Consider the following 17,672-nt stretch of genomic DNA (forward strand, 5'->3'; position numbering starts at 1 on the left):
GGAATCATGTAGGAGCAACAATGAAGTGGTAGGTAAGGCCAGACAAGCTCACAGAACCGGACCGCCGAGTGCTGAAGCGCCTAGCACGTAAAAATCATCTCTCCTCGGTGGCAGCACTCACTACCGAGTTCCAAACTGACTCTGGAAGCAATGCTGCACAAGAACTGTTTGTCGGAGGCTTCATGAAATGGAAGATTACCATACACAATGCCAAACGTCGGCTGGAGTGGTGTAAAGCTCGCCACCATTGGACTCTGGAGCAGTGGTCAAACGTTCTCTGGAGTGATGAATCACACTTCACCAAATGCCGGTCTGATGGACGAATATGAGAACGCTACCTGCCCGAATGCAGTGCCAACTGTAAAGTTTGGTGATGGAGGAATAATAGTCTGGGGCTGTTTTTCATGGTTCGGGCCCCTTAGTTCCAGTAAAGGAAAATCTTAATGCTACAGCATACAATTACATTCTAGACGATTCTGTGCTTCCAACTTTGTGGCAACAGTTTGGGGAAGGCCCTTTACTGTTTCAGCATGACAATGCCCCCGTGCACAAAGCAAGGTTCATACAGAAATGGTTGTCGAGATCGTTGTGGAAGAACTTGACTTGCCTGCACAGAACTGTGACCTCAACCCTATCGAACACCTTTGGGATGAATTGGAACACCGACTGCGAGCCAGGCCTAATTGCCCAACATCAGTGCCCGACCTCACTAATGCTCTTATGGCTGAATGGAAGCAAGTCCCCGCAGCAATGTTCCAACATCTAGTGGAAAGCCTTCCCAGAAGAGTGGAGGCTGTTGTAGCAGCAATGGGGGGAACAACTACATATTAATGCCCATGATTTTGGAATGAGATGTTCAACGAGCAGGTGTCCACATACTTTTGGATGTTAAGTGTATATCAGAGATGTTTAAATATGTTTGGAGATTATGGCCATAACGGATACAAACCTGTGAGGTGAAAAAGCACAATTCACTCTCTATGTTCTCATAGATGTTATCTTCCTCACAGGAAAACCTGCGTGTTCCGCCTCCGTACTGTGGTTTCACCACTTTGTGCATTCCCAACAGCTCTGCACCACGCAGTAAGCTGAGGAGAAATGGAGGATGGGGGGGGATTAGGATTTCAGCGGGTCAGATATTGCCTTTAATTAACAGTCCTGTTTCAGTCTCTATTTACCGAGCCTGATCCCATATCTGACTTTGCTTGTCTTGCCAACTCCTCCTATGGTCATTGTGATAACAAACGTTGTGACACAGAACAAAAATACCTGGAACCAGGTCACTATTTACGAATTTGATGTTTAAGAATGATGTGGTAACAATGTGAGTACGTCGGCTGCCAAATAGTGGTGCTTGTTTCAAACAATTACACAGAAACAAAATAGTACTTATTAGGTCATTATCAAGTTTTCAAGTTTTAATGTCATATGCACAAGTACAGTGAAATGCCTTTCTTGCAAGCTAACCCCAACAATGCAGTAATCAATATCAATGTAGCACTAAAAATTACATACAGTAGAACACACGAGAGAAAAAAAAGAAGAAATGAGAAGAACATGAGAAAGTAAGTAAGCATACTATACAGTATGCCCATAGGGGCACAGGGGCATACTATACAGTGCCTTCTGAAAGTATTCAGAACGATTCACGAAGAGACCCTGTGAGTTAGCAGACCAGCACCGTGTCTCACAGATACAGGGGCCAGATGATTCTCTGAGGCGAAACGCCTTTCAATTCAATTCTGCAGGCGACACAAAATCAAATCAAATCAAATTGTATTGGTCACCAACACATGGTTAGCAGATGTTATTGCGAGTGTAGCGAAATGCTTGTGCTTCTAGTTCCGACAGTGCAGTAATATAACAATTCCCCAACAACTACCTAATACACACACAGGGGTGAATGAGAATATATACATATACAGTTGAAGTTGGAAGTTTACATACACCTTAGCCAAATAGACAGTTTTTCACAATTCCTGACATTTAATTCTAGTAAAAATTCTAGTAAAAAATCCCTGTCTTAGGTCAGTTAGGATCATTTTAAGAATGTGAAATGTCAGAATAATAGTAGAGAGAATAATTTATTTCAGCTTTTATTTCTTTCAATACATTCCCAGTGGGTCAGAAGTTTACATACACTCAATTAGTATTTGGTAGCGTTGCCTTTAAATTGGTTAACTTGGGTCAAACATTTCAGGTAGCCTTCCACAAGCTTCCCACAATAAGTTGGGTGAATTTTGGCCCATTCCTCCAGACAGAGCTGGTGTAACTGTGTCAGGTTTGTGAGCCTTGCTCGCACACGCTTTTTCAGTTCTGCCCACACATTTTCTATAGGATTGAGGTCAGGGCTTTGTGATGGCCACTCCAATACCTTGACTCTGTTGTCTTTAAGCCATTTTGCCACATCTTTGGAAGTATGCTTGGGGTCATTGTCCATTTGGAAGACCCATTTGCGACCAAGCTTTAACTTCCTGACTGATGTCTTGAGATGATGCTTCAATATGTCCACTTAATTTTCCTCCCTCATGATTCCATCTATTTTGGGAAGTGCACCAGACCCTCCTGCAGCAAAGCACCCCCACAACATGATGCTGCCACCCCCGTGCTTCACGGTTGGGATGGTGTTCTTCGACTTGCAAGCCTCTCCCTTTTTCCTCCAAACATAACAATGGTTATCATGGCCAAACAGTTCTATTTTTGTTTCAACAGACCAGAGGACATTTCTCCAAAAAGTACAATCTTTGTCCCCATGTGCAGTTGCAAACCGTAGTCTGGCTTTTTTATGGCGGTTTTGGAGAAGTGGCTTCTTCCTTGCTGAGCGGCCTTTCAGGTTATGTCGATATTGGCCTCGTTTTACTGTGGATATAGATACTCTTGTACCTATTTCCTCCAGCATCTTCACAAGGTCCTTTGCTGTTGTTCTGGGATTGATTCACACTTTTCGCACCAAAGTGCGTTCATCTCTAGGAGACAGAATGCGTCTCCTTCCTGAGCGGTCTGACGGCTGCGTGGTCCCATAGTGTTTATACTTGCGTACTATTGTTTGTACAGATGAACGTGGTACCCGCAGGCCTTTGGAAATTGCTCCCAAGGATGAACCAGAGTTGTGGAGGTCTATAATATTTTCTCTGAGGTCTTGGCTGATTTCTTTAGATTTTCCCATGATGTCAAGCAAAGAGGCACTGAGTTTGAAGGTAGGCCTTGAAATACATCCACTGGTACACTGCCAATTGACTCAAAGGATGTCAATTAGCCTATCAGAAGCTTCTAAAGCCATGACATCATTTTCTGGAATTTTCCAAGCTGTTTAAAGGCACAGTCAATTTAGCGTATGTAAACTTCTGACCCAGTGGAATTGTGATACAGTGAATTACAAGTGGAATAATCTGTCTGTTAACAATTGTTGGAAAAATTGCTTGTGTCATGCACAAAGTAGATGTCCTAACCGACGTGCCAAAACTATAGTTTGTTAACAACAAATTTGTGGAGTGGTTGAAAAATGAGTTTTAATGACTCCAACCTAAGTGTACGTAAACTTCCGACTTCAACTGTAAGTATATGGATGAGCGATGGCCGAGCGGCATAGTCAAGGTGCAGTAGATGGTATAAAATACAGTATAAACATGTGATATGAATAATGTAAGATATGTAAACATTATTAAAGTGCCATTATTTCAAGTGGCATTGCTTAAACACTGCAGGTCCTCGCTGCCACTCAGAAGCTTCATGCCCATAGGGGCGCAGGGGCATGTATACAGTGCCTTCGGTAAGTATTCAGACCCCTTGACTTTTTCCACATTTTGTTAAGTTACAGCCTTATTGTAAAATTGATTCATGCCATATTGTTGTAGGGGAACCAGCCCAAATCTCTCCGGGTAATCAACTCTGGGGCCGATGAGAGCTTTGTGGACGCTAACATGGCGTCCGAGCTGGGAATTCCCACTCAGCCCCTCTCCATTCCCATGGACATTAGAGCGTTGGACGGGCACTCTATAGGCCGGGTCACCCACAATACCACCCGATCAACCTACATGTGTCAGGGAACCACAGCGAGAGAATCCAATTTCTGCTTAAGTCTCCTCATGTTCCCATTGTATTGGGATTCTCTTGGCTTCAGCGACACAATCCCTTTATTGACTGGTCTACTGGTGCCAACATGGGCTGGAGCCCATCCTGCCACTCTCATTGCCTGAAGTCAGCGCAGCCTGCCCACGGGACGTCTTCCTGGCGGCTCGGAAGTTGCCCCGGACGTCTCTGCCATTCCCGCGGAGTACCAGGACCTCTCGGAGGTGTTCGGTAAGGATCGACCTTCTCCCTGGCACCACTCTGCTCCGGGGACGACTGTATTCTCTGGCTATGGAGACCTACATTGAGGACTCCCTAGCTGCAGGGTTCATCCGTCTTTCTGACTCCCCCGCCGGCGCAGGGTTCTTCTTTGTGGAAAAGAAGGACAAAACCCTGCACCTGTGCATCGACTACCAGGGCCTCAACGACATCACTTGAAAAACCGCTACCCGCTACCACTCATCAACCTCGGCATTCGAGCCGCTCCAGGGGGCCACCATGTTCTCCAAGCTGGACCTACAGAACGCCTACCACCTGGTGAGGATACGGGAAGGGGACAAGTGGAAGACTGCCTTCAACACGACCAGCGGTCACTACGAGTATCTGGTCATGCCATTTAGCCTTATCAACGCCCTGGCTGTGTTCCAGGCTCTGGTGAATGATGTTCTCCGTGACATGTTGATCAGGTTTGTCTTCATCTACCTCGACGACATCCTCGTTTTCTCCCGCTCCTCCCAAGAACACGTGCTCCATGTCCGACAGGTTCTCCAACGCCAATCGGAGAACCAGCTTTTTGTGGAAGCAGAGAAGTGCGAATTCCATCGCTCCACCATCCCCTTCTTGGGTTACATCATCGCTGCAGGGAGTGTACAGATGGATCCCGGGAAGGAGCATGCAGTGGTGGATTGGCCCCAGCCTACATCCAGAGTGCAACTGCAACGTTTCCTGGGATTTGCCAACTTTTATCGCCGCTTTTTCCGGGGTTACAGCACCCTGGCTTTTCCCCTGTCTGCACTCACCTCTCCCAAGGTTCTATACCTTATGGACTCTGATCTGGATTACTGACCTCTGCCTGCCCTTGAACTGTCATTTTGCCTGCCCCCTGTTCTAGTAATAAACTTTTGTTACTTCGACACTGTCTGCATCTGGGTCTTCTCCTGAAATGTGATAGTATGTGAGTGCGTGTGCGTGTGTCAATATAAATGTGTGTGCATGTTTTGTGTGCGTTGGAGTGTCAGTGTGCAAGAGTGTGTAGAGTTCTGTGAGTGTGCAAAGAGACCGTGCAAAAGGGTCAGCTCAGATAGTTAACATATAACCATTTCATTTTTGACAAAAATGTCAGGTCAGAAGTGGGATATCTTACTTCTCGAATGTGCTTGTAATGCAGAACGCATATCCCTGTGTGTGTTGATGCTGTCTGATCTGGATTTTAGCTTGTGGGATTCCCAGTCGGATATGGTTCAGCAGCCACAGCAAGGTGTGGTCATCTATGGTGTCTACAAAAAAACAAAAAAAGGTCAGTTTCTAGATTAGCTTTTGCATTCATTTTATGTAGGAGCCAATTTCCATGCATTAATATTGAACCTGTCGCAATTGCGTGACCATTTTTTTTAACACTTTATATTCTTGTCATTCATCAGACACTCTTGGAGCCTCTTAATGAGTGTATTCACATAAGGATGTTGAAACGACGACATTCTCCAGAGCTTGGCAGAAGTAGCAGCAGTAACCGTGGGAGGACGGAGCCGTGGAAAGGTCAATCCAATCAAATAAGGTACACACCTGAGAGTGTATGAGGCAAGGCACCACTGCATTGATGTCATCCCTTCTAGCAGGAATCAGTGCAATAATTAATATCCAATTTTGATCCATGTTGGAAACTTGGTTTGACTTTGATTACTGAAATTGATCCATGTGTAGCATGCATTCCCACAGCATGTGCAGAATCCTAGAGTACCTTACTCTGTAATAAACATACAGGTAATGCAGGGTCGCCCAACCATCTTCCTGGAGATCTACTGTCCTGTAGGTCTTCAGTCCAACCCTCTTATTGGAGATCTACTGTCCTGTAGGTTTTCAGTCCAACTCTCTTACTGGAGATCTACTGTACTGTAGGTTTTCAGTCCATCCCTAATTTAGCATATCTGATTCAGTTATTTAAGGTCTTGTTGGGCAGCTAATTAGTAGAATCAGTGTGTTAAATGTGTGTTAAATTAGCGTTGGGCTGAAAAACCACAGGAAGGTAGATCTCCAGGAAGAGGGTTGGGCAGCCCTGAGGTAATGGATGTGATTCAGTATTCCCTGTGAACTGTTTCATGTCACGTCTCCGAGTGATTGGCTCATTGCCCACAACGGCTAATAAGACTCCCATCTACATTTCCCATCGTGATTGAGGGGACTGAACCATAGCAGATGAATGTGGCGATTAAGTGTACCTGAGAATGTCATTAGGATATCACAGTCTTCCGTGGGAACCATTTTCAGCCAGGATTTATGGGACATGATGTACCGTCTGGCCTGCGAGAGGCGTTTCCCAAACAATTTGTCTAAAGGGGGAGAGGTAGAAGGGAGGAGAGAGAGGGCAAAGGGGGGATGCATAGACAGATGGAGGGTAAGAACAGTTCTCATCAGTGCCGTGTAGTGGGGAAAGAGGTGACAGAGGGAGAGACGGAGGATTCTGCCAAAGTGCTAAATCCTCACGGCCAGCTCTGTCACTTTTCTACTCGTCAACAAGGCCAAAGCAGTTTGTTACTCCTTTCTCTCCTCAGACAATTTGAAATGCGCATAGATCATCCCAAATCGTGAAAGAATCAGAAATGATATTTTTCTACATTGCACAGGGCTTGTGCAATTCAAGCAGCTTCCTGCGCAACAGAACACGAGGCTTACCATTACATAAACACCAAACAAGTGTTTACTCCACTAAGCTGCAGTACTTGTAGGGTAGCTTTTGAAAACTGCTCTTGAAAACCAACCACCACGTGGGAGGTACAAACCACAGGCTCCAACTTAATCAGGTCAAAGGACAGGATAACAATGAGAATCTGGAATGCTCCTGTCAGTGCATTTACCCACTGAAGTGGGATCTCACTCATACGTCACCTACTACTGGCATGAGAAGTAGTCCTCTAACCTTCCTCGCCCCTTCCCTCTCTCCTGTTCTCTCTCACACGCATACAGACACCCACAAACACCACTGGGCTGCAGTGGGTGAGCCTTGTGTATAGCTTGTGCAGTGAAATGCATCTTGTCACTCTAGCAGGGCGCCACTGTAAGGGCTTGTGTTCTGAACAACATGCAGTACTCGATCCTTCCCCTTTCTTGCACAACCACATCTTATACTTTTATCTTCACTGCCAAGTTACAATGTTTAAACCAATGACAGCTCCATACCCGGGACTTCTAGTGCTGGGACTGTTAAGGGACTAATAGCTACACTACACTGAACAAAAAATATAAATGCAACATGTAAAGTGTTGGTCCCATGTTTCATGAGCTGAAATAAATGATCACAGAAATGTTCCAGATGCACAAAAAGCTTATTTCTCTCAGATTTTGTGCACAAATTTGTTTACTTCCCAGTTAGTGAGCATTTCTCCTTTGCCAAGATAATCCATCCACCTGACAGGTGTGGCATATCAAGAACCTGATTAAACAGCATGAGCATTACACAGGTGCAGCTTGTGCTGGGGACAATAAAAGGCCATTCTAAAATGTGCAGTTTTGTCACACAACACAATGCCACAGATGTCTCAGGTTTTGAGGGGGCGTGCAATTGGCATGCTGACTGCAGGAATGTCCACCAGAGCGGTTGCCAGAGAATTTAATGTTAATTTCTCTACCATAAGTCGCCTCAAACATAGTTTTAGAGAATTTGGCAGTACATCCAACCGCAGACCATGTTTTTTTTATGGTATATGTGACCAACAGATGCATATCTGTATTCCCAATCAGGGGCCTAATGGGGCCTAATGAATTTATTTCAATTTACTGATTTCCTCATATGACCTGTAAATTGTTGCATGCTGCATTTATATTTGTGTTCTGTATAGTAGCAGCACGTAAAATGCATATATCAGCAAATATAGAAAACGTAACTTTGTGATTGTACCTACTAGGGCTGTTCCCAACTAAAAAAAAAAAGGTCGACCTAGAGTCGTCTGTTCTTTCAACCAAACGATTGGTCGAAATGTTAAAACGTGTATTTTTCCGTATATAGACATATCCTATGTGGGGTTTTTTTGTTTTTTTTTATGTGTGTTTTAAAAAATACTTTTACCCCCCTTTTCTCCCCAATTTTGTGGTATCCAATTGGTAGTTAGTCTTGTCTCATCACTGCAACTACCGTACGAACTCGGGAGAGGCGATGGTCAGGCGCCGTGCGTCTCCCGAAACACAACACCGCCAAGCCGCATTGCTTCTTGGCACAACACCAGCTTAATAACCCAGAAGCCAGCCGCACCAATGTGTCGGAGGAAACACCATATACCTTGCTACCGTGTCAGCGTGCATTGCGCACGGCCTGCCACTGGAATCGATAGAGCGCGATGGGACAAGAAATCCCTACCCGCCAAACCCTCCCCTAACCCGGGAGACCCTGGGCCAATGTAAACAACACTATAAATATGATAAGCGCACCAGAGAGTCTGTTGTAGTGTTTTTACAAAATGTTTTTTTTAACCTTTATTACAGCAAAACCTAAAAACAGTTTGAATGCAATTTCCGCAATGGAACGGTTTATTTATTATTTACGCAAATTATTCAAGAGTCTCTTTATTTTATTTTCAAACTAAAATGCTTGATTTTATCTCAAATATGGAATGACTCATATGGTGTGTGATGACACGAACGAAGGAATGACTGATTGACACAGTAGCCTATATAAGTATTGAAATATAGGCGTAAGTAAGTTACGATATAAAGACTAAACAAGATGCGCTCTTTGGCCTATACTAAGCCTAATGATAATGACATGACTTATTATTATAATGACAGTCATAATAGTAGTAACAACAATAAGAAGGAGATCAAGAAAAATGAATGTTATTATTATAAAAATACTTTTTCTGACTATTTGGAAGAGTGTAAACAACACTAAATACATTCTAAGTAATACCATAGAGGCTGTTCTAATGGAAAAAATGTGTAAAGCCTTTATTACAGCATCGCAAAGATTAAAAACAGACGTGAAATTGTTTATCCGACATGTTGTGATTGCGTGAGTCTTGGTGCTCACAGAATCAGTAGGCTATTATTAAACAAACACTCAATCAGAAACAGGATCTGTCTTATTTCTGTAGATATATATATATATATATATATATGTATGATTTATAAAGCCAGACACATTTAACAGTTAGGCATTGATTATACATCTAATTAAGTTGGCGTTTCCTTTCTCCTCTCACTTTTCTTAGACAATTAAGGCAAGTGCTGTTTTCTCGTCTCCTAACTCCGCTGCTGCCTCTGCTGCATTGTTCTCAACAGTATATGCAGGTTAACGTTGCTATTATGCACATAGCAACATGGTCTAGGAAAATGCGCCAATTCAACTGCGCACTGATGTTTCAGAACTGCAGAACGACCGATATCCAACGCGGGAGAAAGTGAATTTGTTATAGGGTAGCCAAGTGGTTAGAGCATTGGACTAAAAACCAAAGGTTGCAAGTTCAAATCCCCAAGCTGACAAGGTACAAATCTGTCGTTCTGCCCCTGAACAGGCAGTTAACCCACTGTTCGTAGGCCGTCATTGAAAATAAGAATTTGTTCTTAACTGACTTGCCTAGTTAAATAAAGGTAAAATATATATATATATTATTTTTATTTGTGTTGCACCATTGTTCTTAAGTAATATAACCCTATACAATTTCAGTTGCACATGTCTTAGTAATGGACTGTGCCATCCCCACGGCCACCTCAGGTGCGAATCAGACAGATGTCTTGTACACCATGAAATTATTATTTTTTGCTACTGCTCGACTAAAGAAATCTTGGTCGACCAACAGCCTATCGACCAAACAATTGATCAGTCGACTAAATGGGGTCAGCCCTAGTACCTACTGCCTTTACTATGGTGTTATGTTCCTAACCAAAGCTTTAATTTGAAGACCAATTCAATTTTGCCAAATTTTGATAATTGTATGTGTGTAAGTGTGTGTGTGTGTATGTGTGTACTGAATGGAGAATACTTTAGTCTAACATTAATTTTTTTTTACAAATGCAGCCCAAAGCCTTTAAAATGGTCTGTCCCCTCATTCAATAGCACATTGGGCCCCTATTCATATCCTAGATCAGTGATCCTACTCCGAGATGCTTTATGAATACAAGCTCTGAGCATCACCTCATTAACCCTCATCACCCCAGTAATTATTTTCAATTACCTCATTGCTCATAGGCTTCCCCCACATTGCTAGATAACAGTGACAGCTAGGCATTGGCAGCAGAACACTTCAAGAATATAATATCTTTGATTACAGATGATTGGATTCTTATCTATCGACCTCCATCTCCAAATTCACAGAAAGGCCAAATCCTGTGCCATACTGTTTTCCTCTGCTGCTCTTTGAGGACTTTCTTCAACCATTGCAAGAAATACCAGTCAGTCAGCTCTCACCTCCACCACATAGTTGTGACAGAATATGCTAAACAAAAGGAAGTGCAGTAAAATGTGTCTGTGATGTTCTCGCCTTGAAATCTTCATGATATGTCACCAATTGTGTCCTGAGTATATGTTCACTGGTACTGTAAACACTTGAAGATTAGTCTGTGTGTGTTCACTGGTAGAGTAAACACATGCAAAGTAGGCTAAGCATGTTCACTGGTAGAGGGGAATGGGGTAAGGGGGATACCTAGTCACTTGTCCAACTGAATGTATTCAACTGAAATGTCTTCTGCATTTAATCCAACCCCTCTGAATCAGAGAGGTGCGGAGGGCTGTCTTAATCGACATCCACGTCTTTGGTGCCTGGGGAACAGTGGGTTAAACTGCCTTGCTCAGGGGCAGAACGACAGATTTTTACTTTGTCAGCTCGGCAGGTAGCCTAGCTAACCAGTAGGCTACCCGCCGCCACAGTAAACACATGCAGAGTAGGCTGTGTGTTCGGTTGTAAACGTTAAAGATGCACTATGCAGGAATCGCTATGTAATTTCCTGGTTGCTAAAATTCTAATAGTTTGCCTAATTTCAGTTTATGTGACAAAACAAGCAAGTATAGTGTACAACAGTGTTCTCCAAACTCTGTCCTGGATATGGCAGCTTTAAGTATAGGCCTACAAAAATGTGGACTTGGAAGACATGTGTGTGGTTGCTTAATGTTATGCACAATGCACTTTTTCAGAAGAACAAATTTGTAATAAAATAACCACTGTAGGCTACTAAAATCCAACATTAAATATTTAGTTTTTTAATCTTACAGTTTCTGTTTAAAGGAACTGTCCAGTGTTTCCAGATTTCTATGAAATATGACCTATAATTAATTACAATATGTGTGAAATAATTTTCCCTTCCAATTTTTCTGTGGGCATACTCCAACAACAGAATGGTGTGGGCATATACCGGTCATTAAAAATATTCATGCAATTAGAGCGCTGATTGGCCAGCTCCTTAGGAGGATGACATCATCCTTTGTGAGGAAATATCAAGCATTTTTAAACAGTCTGTTTGAGATACAAGTTTGAGGTTGGGCTTTTGAAGTGTTTTTCCACTCACATTTATGCTTTGGCCACAAATAGGAGTATAGGATGAGTCAACAACATTATTTGTGTATGATTTAACAGAATCTGAACTTTTAAAAGTGAGATTTTTACTGGACAATTACTTTACCACTTTGACAGCTAGACCACTGAAATAAATAATTAACATCTAATATTTATCAAAATACAAAGGCTACATTAAAACAATATAATGAATGGAAATGCGGTTGTACAAAAGCCAGCACAGCCGTAACTTGGCCCTTCTCATTCTCATTGGAATGCGCACAATGTTATAGGTCACGATGCACTACCAAATCAATAAAACATGTGGCATGAAAGATGAAGGGTGAAGGCTAAACTATAGGATTAACCTCGAAGGCTGGGGTCAATTGCATGTTTCGTGAATGTATGAGAATACGGCATCATAGTTTACCACCACAAATATCATCATTGATAATAATCCTCTCTGTAACCATCGATCTCGAATTTACGCACCCTGTCACGACGACAAAATGCTGTGTTCCTCAAGACACTTACCCAGTACACCTGACGACATTGAAGATATTTGCTCTTGCTTAGTTATCTTGTCCTCTTCGGTGGGCACTGTCTTCTCCATCCTCTCCCCTGCACTGTTGCTGTCTGCGGTGCAGTTGTGTTTACAGACGCGGCGATATTAGGTGCCGCACGCTCACGTCATAAGTATGGTGCATGAATTCACTGTCAAGTGCAGGTCCTGTGCTGGAAAGACAGCACTATGGAAGATGATGTTCCATGTATGAACAAATTTGGGGATACCCGCCTACCCTACCTGATGATGGACTGCACACGCCAGTCTTCCTTGAATGAGCAGTGAATAAGGAGTTAGGAGGTCGACACGAAGTCCCGTCCAATATAGTGTAACGACCCTGGGTTTATAAGCGCGGAAATCGACCCTGCCGCATGAGCATGCTTTTGCGGCAGTCGATAGCGCGCCGGACCTCGGGCTAGAAGACAACTGATGGTAGAGCTACAGCAAAGGTGGATCTCTTCTTGCTTTGCAATATCTGTCGTCAATGATGCAGTGATAACAAATATATCAATATCTGCTACCTTCCATTGGATTGGAGTAAAACATTATGTGAGGTGGTTTTGTGACATGAAAGGGCTATAAAAGGGCATCTTCTATTGCGACTCCATCCATCATGTAGGCTAGACATAACATAAAAGGCTAATCAGACAAAACAATCCTGGAAGCACTGTGGAGTTTTATCTGTGTTGTAGCCTACATTCAGGTATTTGATTCATGCGTCACAGAGAATTTTCTACTTATTGAACATTCTGTAAGTACAGTGCATTCAGGAAAGTATTCCCGACCCATTGACTTTTTCCACATTTTGTTACTTTACAGTCTTATTCTAAAATGGATTAAATCGTTTTTTTCCACTCACCAATCTACACACAATACCTCACAATGACGAAGGAAAAGCAGGTTTTTAGACATTTTTGCAAATGTATAACCCCCCCACCCGGAAATATCACATTTCCATAAGTATTCAGACCCTTTACTCAGTACTTTCTTGAAATACCTTTGACAGCAATTACAGCCTCAAGTCCTCTTGGGTGTGACGCTACAAGCTTGGCACACCTGTATTTGGGGAGTTTATCCCATTTTTCTCTGCAGATCTTTGGATGGGGAGCGTCGCTGCACAGCTATTTTCAGATCTATCCAAAGATGTTCGATCGGTTTCAAGTCCAGGCTCTCACTGGGCCACTCAAGGACATTCAGAGACTTGTCCCGAAACCACCCCTGCATTGTCTTGGCTCTGTGCTTAGGGTCAAAGGTGAACCTTCACCCCCAATCTGAGGTCCTGAGCGCTCCGAAGCAGGTTTTAAATCAAGGATCTCTCTGTACTTTAGTCCGTTCATCTTTCCCTCTATCCTGACTAGTATCCCAGTCCCTGCCGCTGAAAAACATCCCCACAGTTCCCTGACCAAGGCCCTTCTCCCCCATTGCTCAGTTTGGCCGGGCGGCCAGCTCTAGGAAGAGTCTTGGTGGTTCCAAACTTCTTCCATTTAAGAATGATGGAGGCCACAGTGTTCTTGGGGACCTTCAATGCTGCAGAAATGTGTACCCTTCCTCAGATCAGTGAACTGGCTTCTCAAGTTCTCAAGCTCAACTACTTTGCCTTTGAAAAACACTTTTTCCTTCAAGTTAGTGGAAATGCTATGGGCTCCACCTTTGCCCCTAATTATGTGTTATATGTGTGCTATTTTGAGCAAAAGTTTATCTGTGATGAGACCAGGATCCCTTACTTCTCCATGATCCTCAAATGATTCAGGTATATTGATGATATTCTCTCTGTGTGGATTGGCACTGAACAAGAACTCCATGAATTCACTTCCTTTTTGAACAGCATGAACTCTGACCCGAAGTTCTCTATTGAATATGACCACAAGCGGGTCCATTTCTTGAACATGTGGATAGAGGTTGCTAATTGGGAACTTTATCGCCACTCTATATCAGAAAGAGACTGGCAGTTACACTTTTCTCCTAGCAAGTAGCGCTCATTTTAGTGCCCTTGAAAGAGGGTTACCCAAGAGCCAGTTCTATAGGCTCAGACTTGTGTGTCATTCGACAAAGGACTTGATTGATAATGCTGTCAATGTGAAACAAACGTTTTCTGGACAGGGGTTACTCCACCCATTTGTGCGGAAGATGCGTACCGAATTGCGCTCTCTAAACCTGGCCAGGATATACAAAAAAAATGTGTTAAAACTTCTAAGGAGTTCTACTACTTGCATATCTACATTCACCCCCAAAGCCTGTTTGATTAAAAACATAGTAATGAAGCACTGGCATATGCTCACCTCAGACCCAGAGCTCGGCCAGGAATTCAAGGAACCCCCCTTTAACCTCTTGAGCTTATGGCTCAATACTGCCCCCGTTGGAGGAAGTGCGTGCCCATAGTAAACTGAAAATATTTTTTTCCAAAATTGCTAATATATGCATATAATAATAATTATTGAATAGAAAACACTCTAAAGTTTCTAAAACCGTTTAAATTATGTCTGTATGTAAAGCAGAACTCTCAGGGCAGCCTTTCTCCCAAACTCTCTCTTGTCAAGAGAAAAGTTGGGTCAACTTTGACGTCATCGCCCCCACCCTTCCCAGGCAGCTACCGATCTGGGAACAGTATGTATTTGTTCAGCGATGTCTGCTTTCAATTGGCACGTTCATTGTTTGAATTTCGCTCCCTCATCCTTTGGCGGGCGAAAATGCCCGGTTCACTCTCACATACATGCACTCTATTGCGCGGCCGATTTGGGGAACGTTCTTTTCCAATAGACACCAGTTGAAGCCGGTTCGTTTGTTTGCGATTATCATTGTTTTACATGATAAAAACATCATTTTGCTCGATTCTGCACTTAGTTTGACCAGTTTAGTCGACATATAATATGTAATTTTGAAGTTTGATTGCGCAAGAGTGCGGGACCAGAAGGAGCAGAAGTTATTTTGGGTGCATTTCAGCTGAAGCTGTTAGCATATGCTAATACAAAGACGCACAACTTGAAACCAAACGATGTATTGGGTAAGTATGACTCCTTCTACGTCTTCTGATCGAAGAACATCAAAGGTAAGGGAATATTTATGTGGTTATTTTGGGTTTCTGTGGACTCCAAACGTAGAGGAGACACTGCTAATATCTGAGCGCCGACTCATAGCATAGACTAGTGAACGAATTCTGTAACGTTAAAAATAAATGTAACACAGCGGTTGTATTAAGAAGAAGTGTATCTTTGTAACTATATGTAGAACATGTATATTTAGTCATGTTTATTGCTTGTTATCTGACGTTATCTGTCCGAGCTATCATAATTTCTCCGGACATTTTGAGTAGCATTTTTTGAAATGTCGTCATTGTAAACAGAGATTTATGGATATTAATGGCATATTATTGAAAAAAAAAAAAATGTACTGTGTAACATGTAATATTACTGTCATCTGATGAAGATTTTCAAAAGGTTAGTGAATTATTTATTTTTTAATCCTACTTTTAAATTTTATATTTTCTGGGACAAAATGGCCGCCGTTTGCCTTTTGTTTCGGTGGTGGTCTAATATAAATGTGTGCTATGTTTTCGCCGTAAAACATTTTAGAAATCTGACTTGCTGGGTAGATGAACAAGGTGTTTATCTTTCATTTGAGCTATTGGACTTGTGTAGGTGTGGAGGTTAAATATGTCTAAGAATATTTTTTCACATTTTGTGTTATGCTAATGAGCTTGAGCCGTAGTCACGATCCCGGATCCGGGATGGGTAGCATCAAGAGGTTAATTGTCTACAAATGGGGCCCCAATCTTCGCAGTAGACTAGTCAGAGCCAGCTTCAACATGGGCTCTAACCAAACCGTCCTTACTCCACCGAGAGATGTAAACTACCCTTATGGCAATTGTGCTCAGTGCAACAGAACCGAAAAAGTCTCAGTTCTGACACCCGAGGTCTGGATACCAGTGTTAAAGGCGTGATCACATGCAACACAAAACGTTTGATTTACACCCTGTTTGTGAGAACATGTACGAGGGAAAGACATCTAGAAGCTTGAAACAGAGAATAAGCCAACATGAGACGCAAGGATGAAAATGACCCTGTTACTTGTCACTTTGTCCAGTGCTCTCACATTGTGTCTTCTCTACAATTCCAGGGCATTGTCAAGGTGGAAGTGTCACCAAGAGGAGGAGACAAGGACCGCAAACTCTGCCAGAAAGAACTCTTCTGGATTTATACTTGAGGCACCCTAAAGCCGTTAGGATATAATAAGAATTTAATATGAGGGTCATGTTGTAATTCCCACTGTCATTATCTTAGCTTCACACACACGCACGCATGCACACACACACCGGTGTAGGTGTCCTGTAATCATGAAGGCCCTAGTGCCTGATAGGTTACCTTAACCTTTATCTAGTTGTTTTCTAGAGTTCTGCATACAGTACCAGTCAAACGTTTGGACACACCTGCCCATTCCAGGGTGTTTCATTATTTTCATATTTTCTACATTGTAGAATAATAGTGAAGACATCAAAACTATGAAATAACACATATGGCATCATGTAGTAACCAAAGAAAGTGTTAAACAAATCAACATATATTTGAGTTTTGAGATTCTTTAAAGTAGCCACCCTTTGCCTTGATGACAGCTTTGCACACTCTTGGCATTCTCTCAACCAGCTTCATGAGGTTGTCACCAGGAATCCATTTCAATTAACAAATGTGCCTCGTTATAAGTGCATTTGTGGAATTTCTTTCCTTAATGCGTTTGAGCCAATCAGTTGTGTTATGACAAGGTAGAGGTGGCACACAGAAGATAGCCCTATTTGGTAAAAGACCAAGTCCATATTATGGGAAGGACAGCTCAAAAAGCAAAAAGAAACGACAATCCATCATTACTTTAAGACATGAAGGTCAGTCAATCTTTGAACTTTGAAAGTTACTTCAAGTGAAGTCGCAAAAACCATCAAGCGCTATGATGAAACTGGCTCTCATGAGGACCGCCACAGGAGAGGAAGAACCCAGAGTTACCTCTGCTGCAGAGAATCAGTTCATTAGAGTTAACTGCACCTCAGATTGCAGCTAAGTTTTCCTTTTCTTTCTTTTCTTTTGTCGATTTTTTTGACTTCATTGCTCTTTGAGAGTATGGGTTCCTTATACTAACACCACATACCCCTGTGTTTGTGTGTTTTGTTCTAGCAGTAATACTGTACATCTATAACATGTTCTATTCTATCCTGTATTTCTATCTCATGTTACGACATCTAGTGGCCCTTTTGGGTACCTTAGATTACCACAGGCGTCTACAATTACATCTGGCTCACTGTGTGGAAATATCTGTCCCCACTATTGTTTGCGGTGATATGCTCTGATGAAAGCTCAGCTATA

At 42.5% G+C, this 17,672-nt stretch overlaps 1 protein-coding gene and 1 long non-coding RNA gene across 2 annotated transcripts in view; one reads left to right on the plus strand and one right to left on the minus strand.

The window, feature by feature from the left end:
- Nucleotides 1–13,039, minus strand: part of LOC112260292 (anoctamin-8) — a 29,755-nt gene extending 16,716 nt beyond the window's left edge. Inside the window, exons 1-4 of the mRNA XM_024435287.2 lie at nt 12,297–13,039; nt 6,504–6,614; nt 5,432–5,564; nt 950–1,088 (exon numbers count right to left, since the gene is read on the minus strand). Of these exons, the coding sequence (XP_024291055.1) occupies nt 950–1,088; nt 5,432–5,564; nt 6,504–6,614; nt 12,297–12,375 (462 nt within the window). The 5' untranslated portion in view covers nt 12,376–13,039. The remainder of the gene's footprint in view (nt 1–949; nt 1,089–5,431; nt 5,565–6,503; nt 6,615–12,296) is intronic.
- Nucleotides 5,443–16,849, plus strand: LOC121847453. The gene is made up of 3 exons (XR_006084318.1): nt 5,443–5,584; nt 5,709–5,842; nt 16,441–16,849. It is a non-coding gene; the product is annotated as an uncharacterized LOC121847453 (long non-coding RNA).
- Nucleotides 16,850–17,672: the final 823 nt, after the last annotated feature.

This window comes from Oncorhynchus tshawytscha, linkage group LG10 (genome assembly GCF_018296145.1).
Source record: "Oncorhynchus tshawytscha isolate Ot180627B linkage group LG10, Otsh_v2.0, whole genome shotgun sequence".
NCBI lineage: Eukaryota > Metazoa > Chordata > Actinopteri > Salmoniformes > Salmonidae > Oncorhynchus > Oncorhynchus tshawytscha.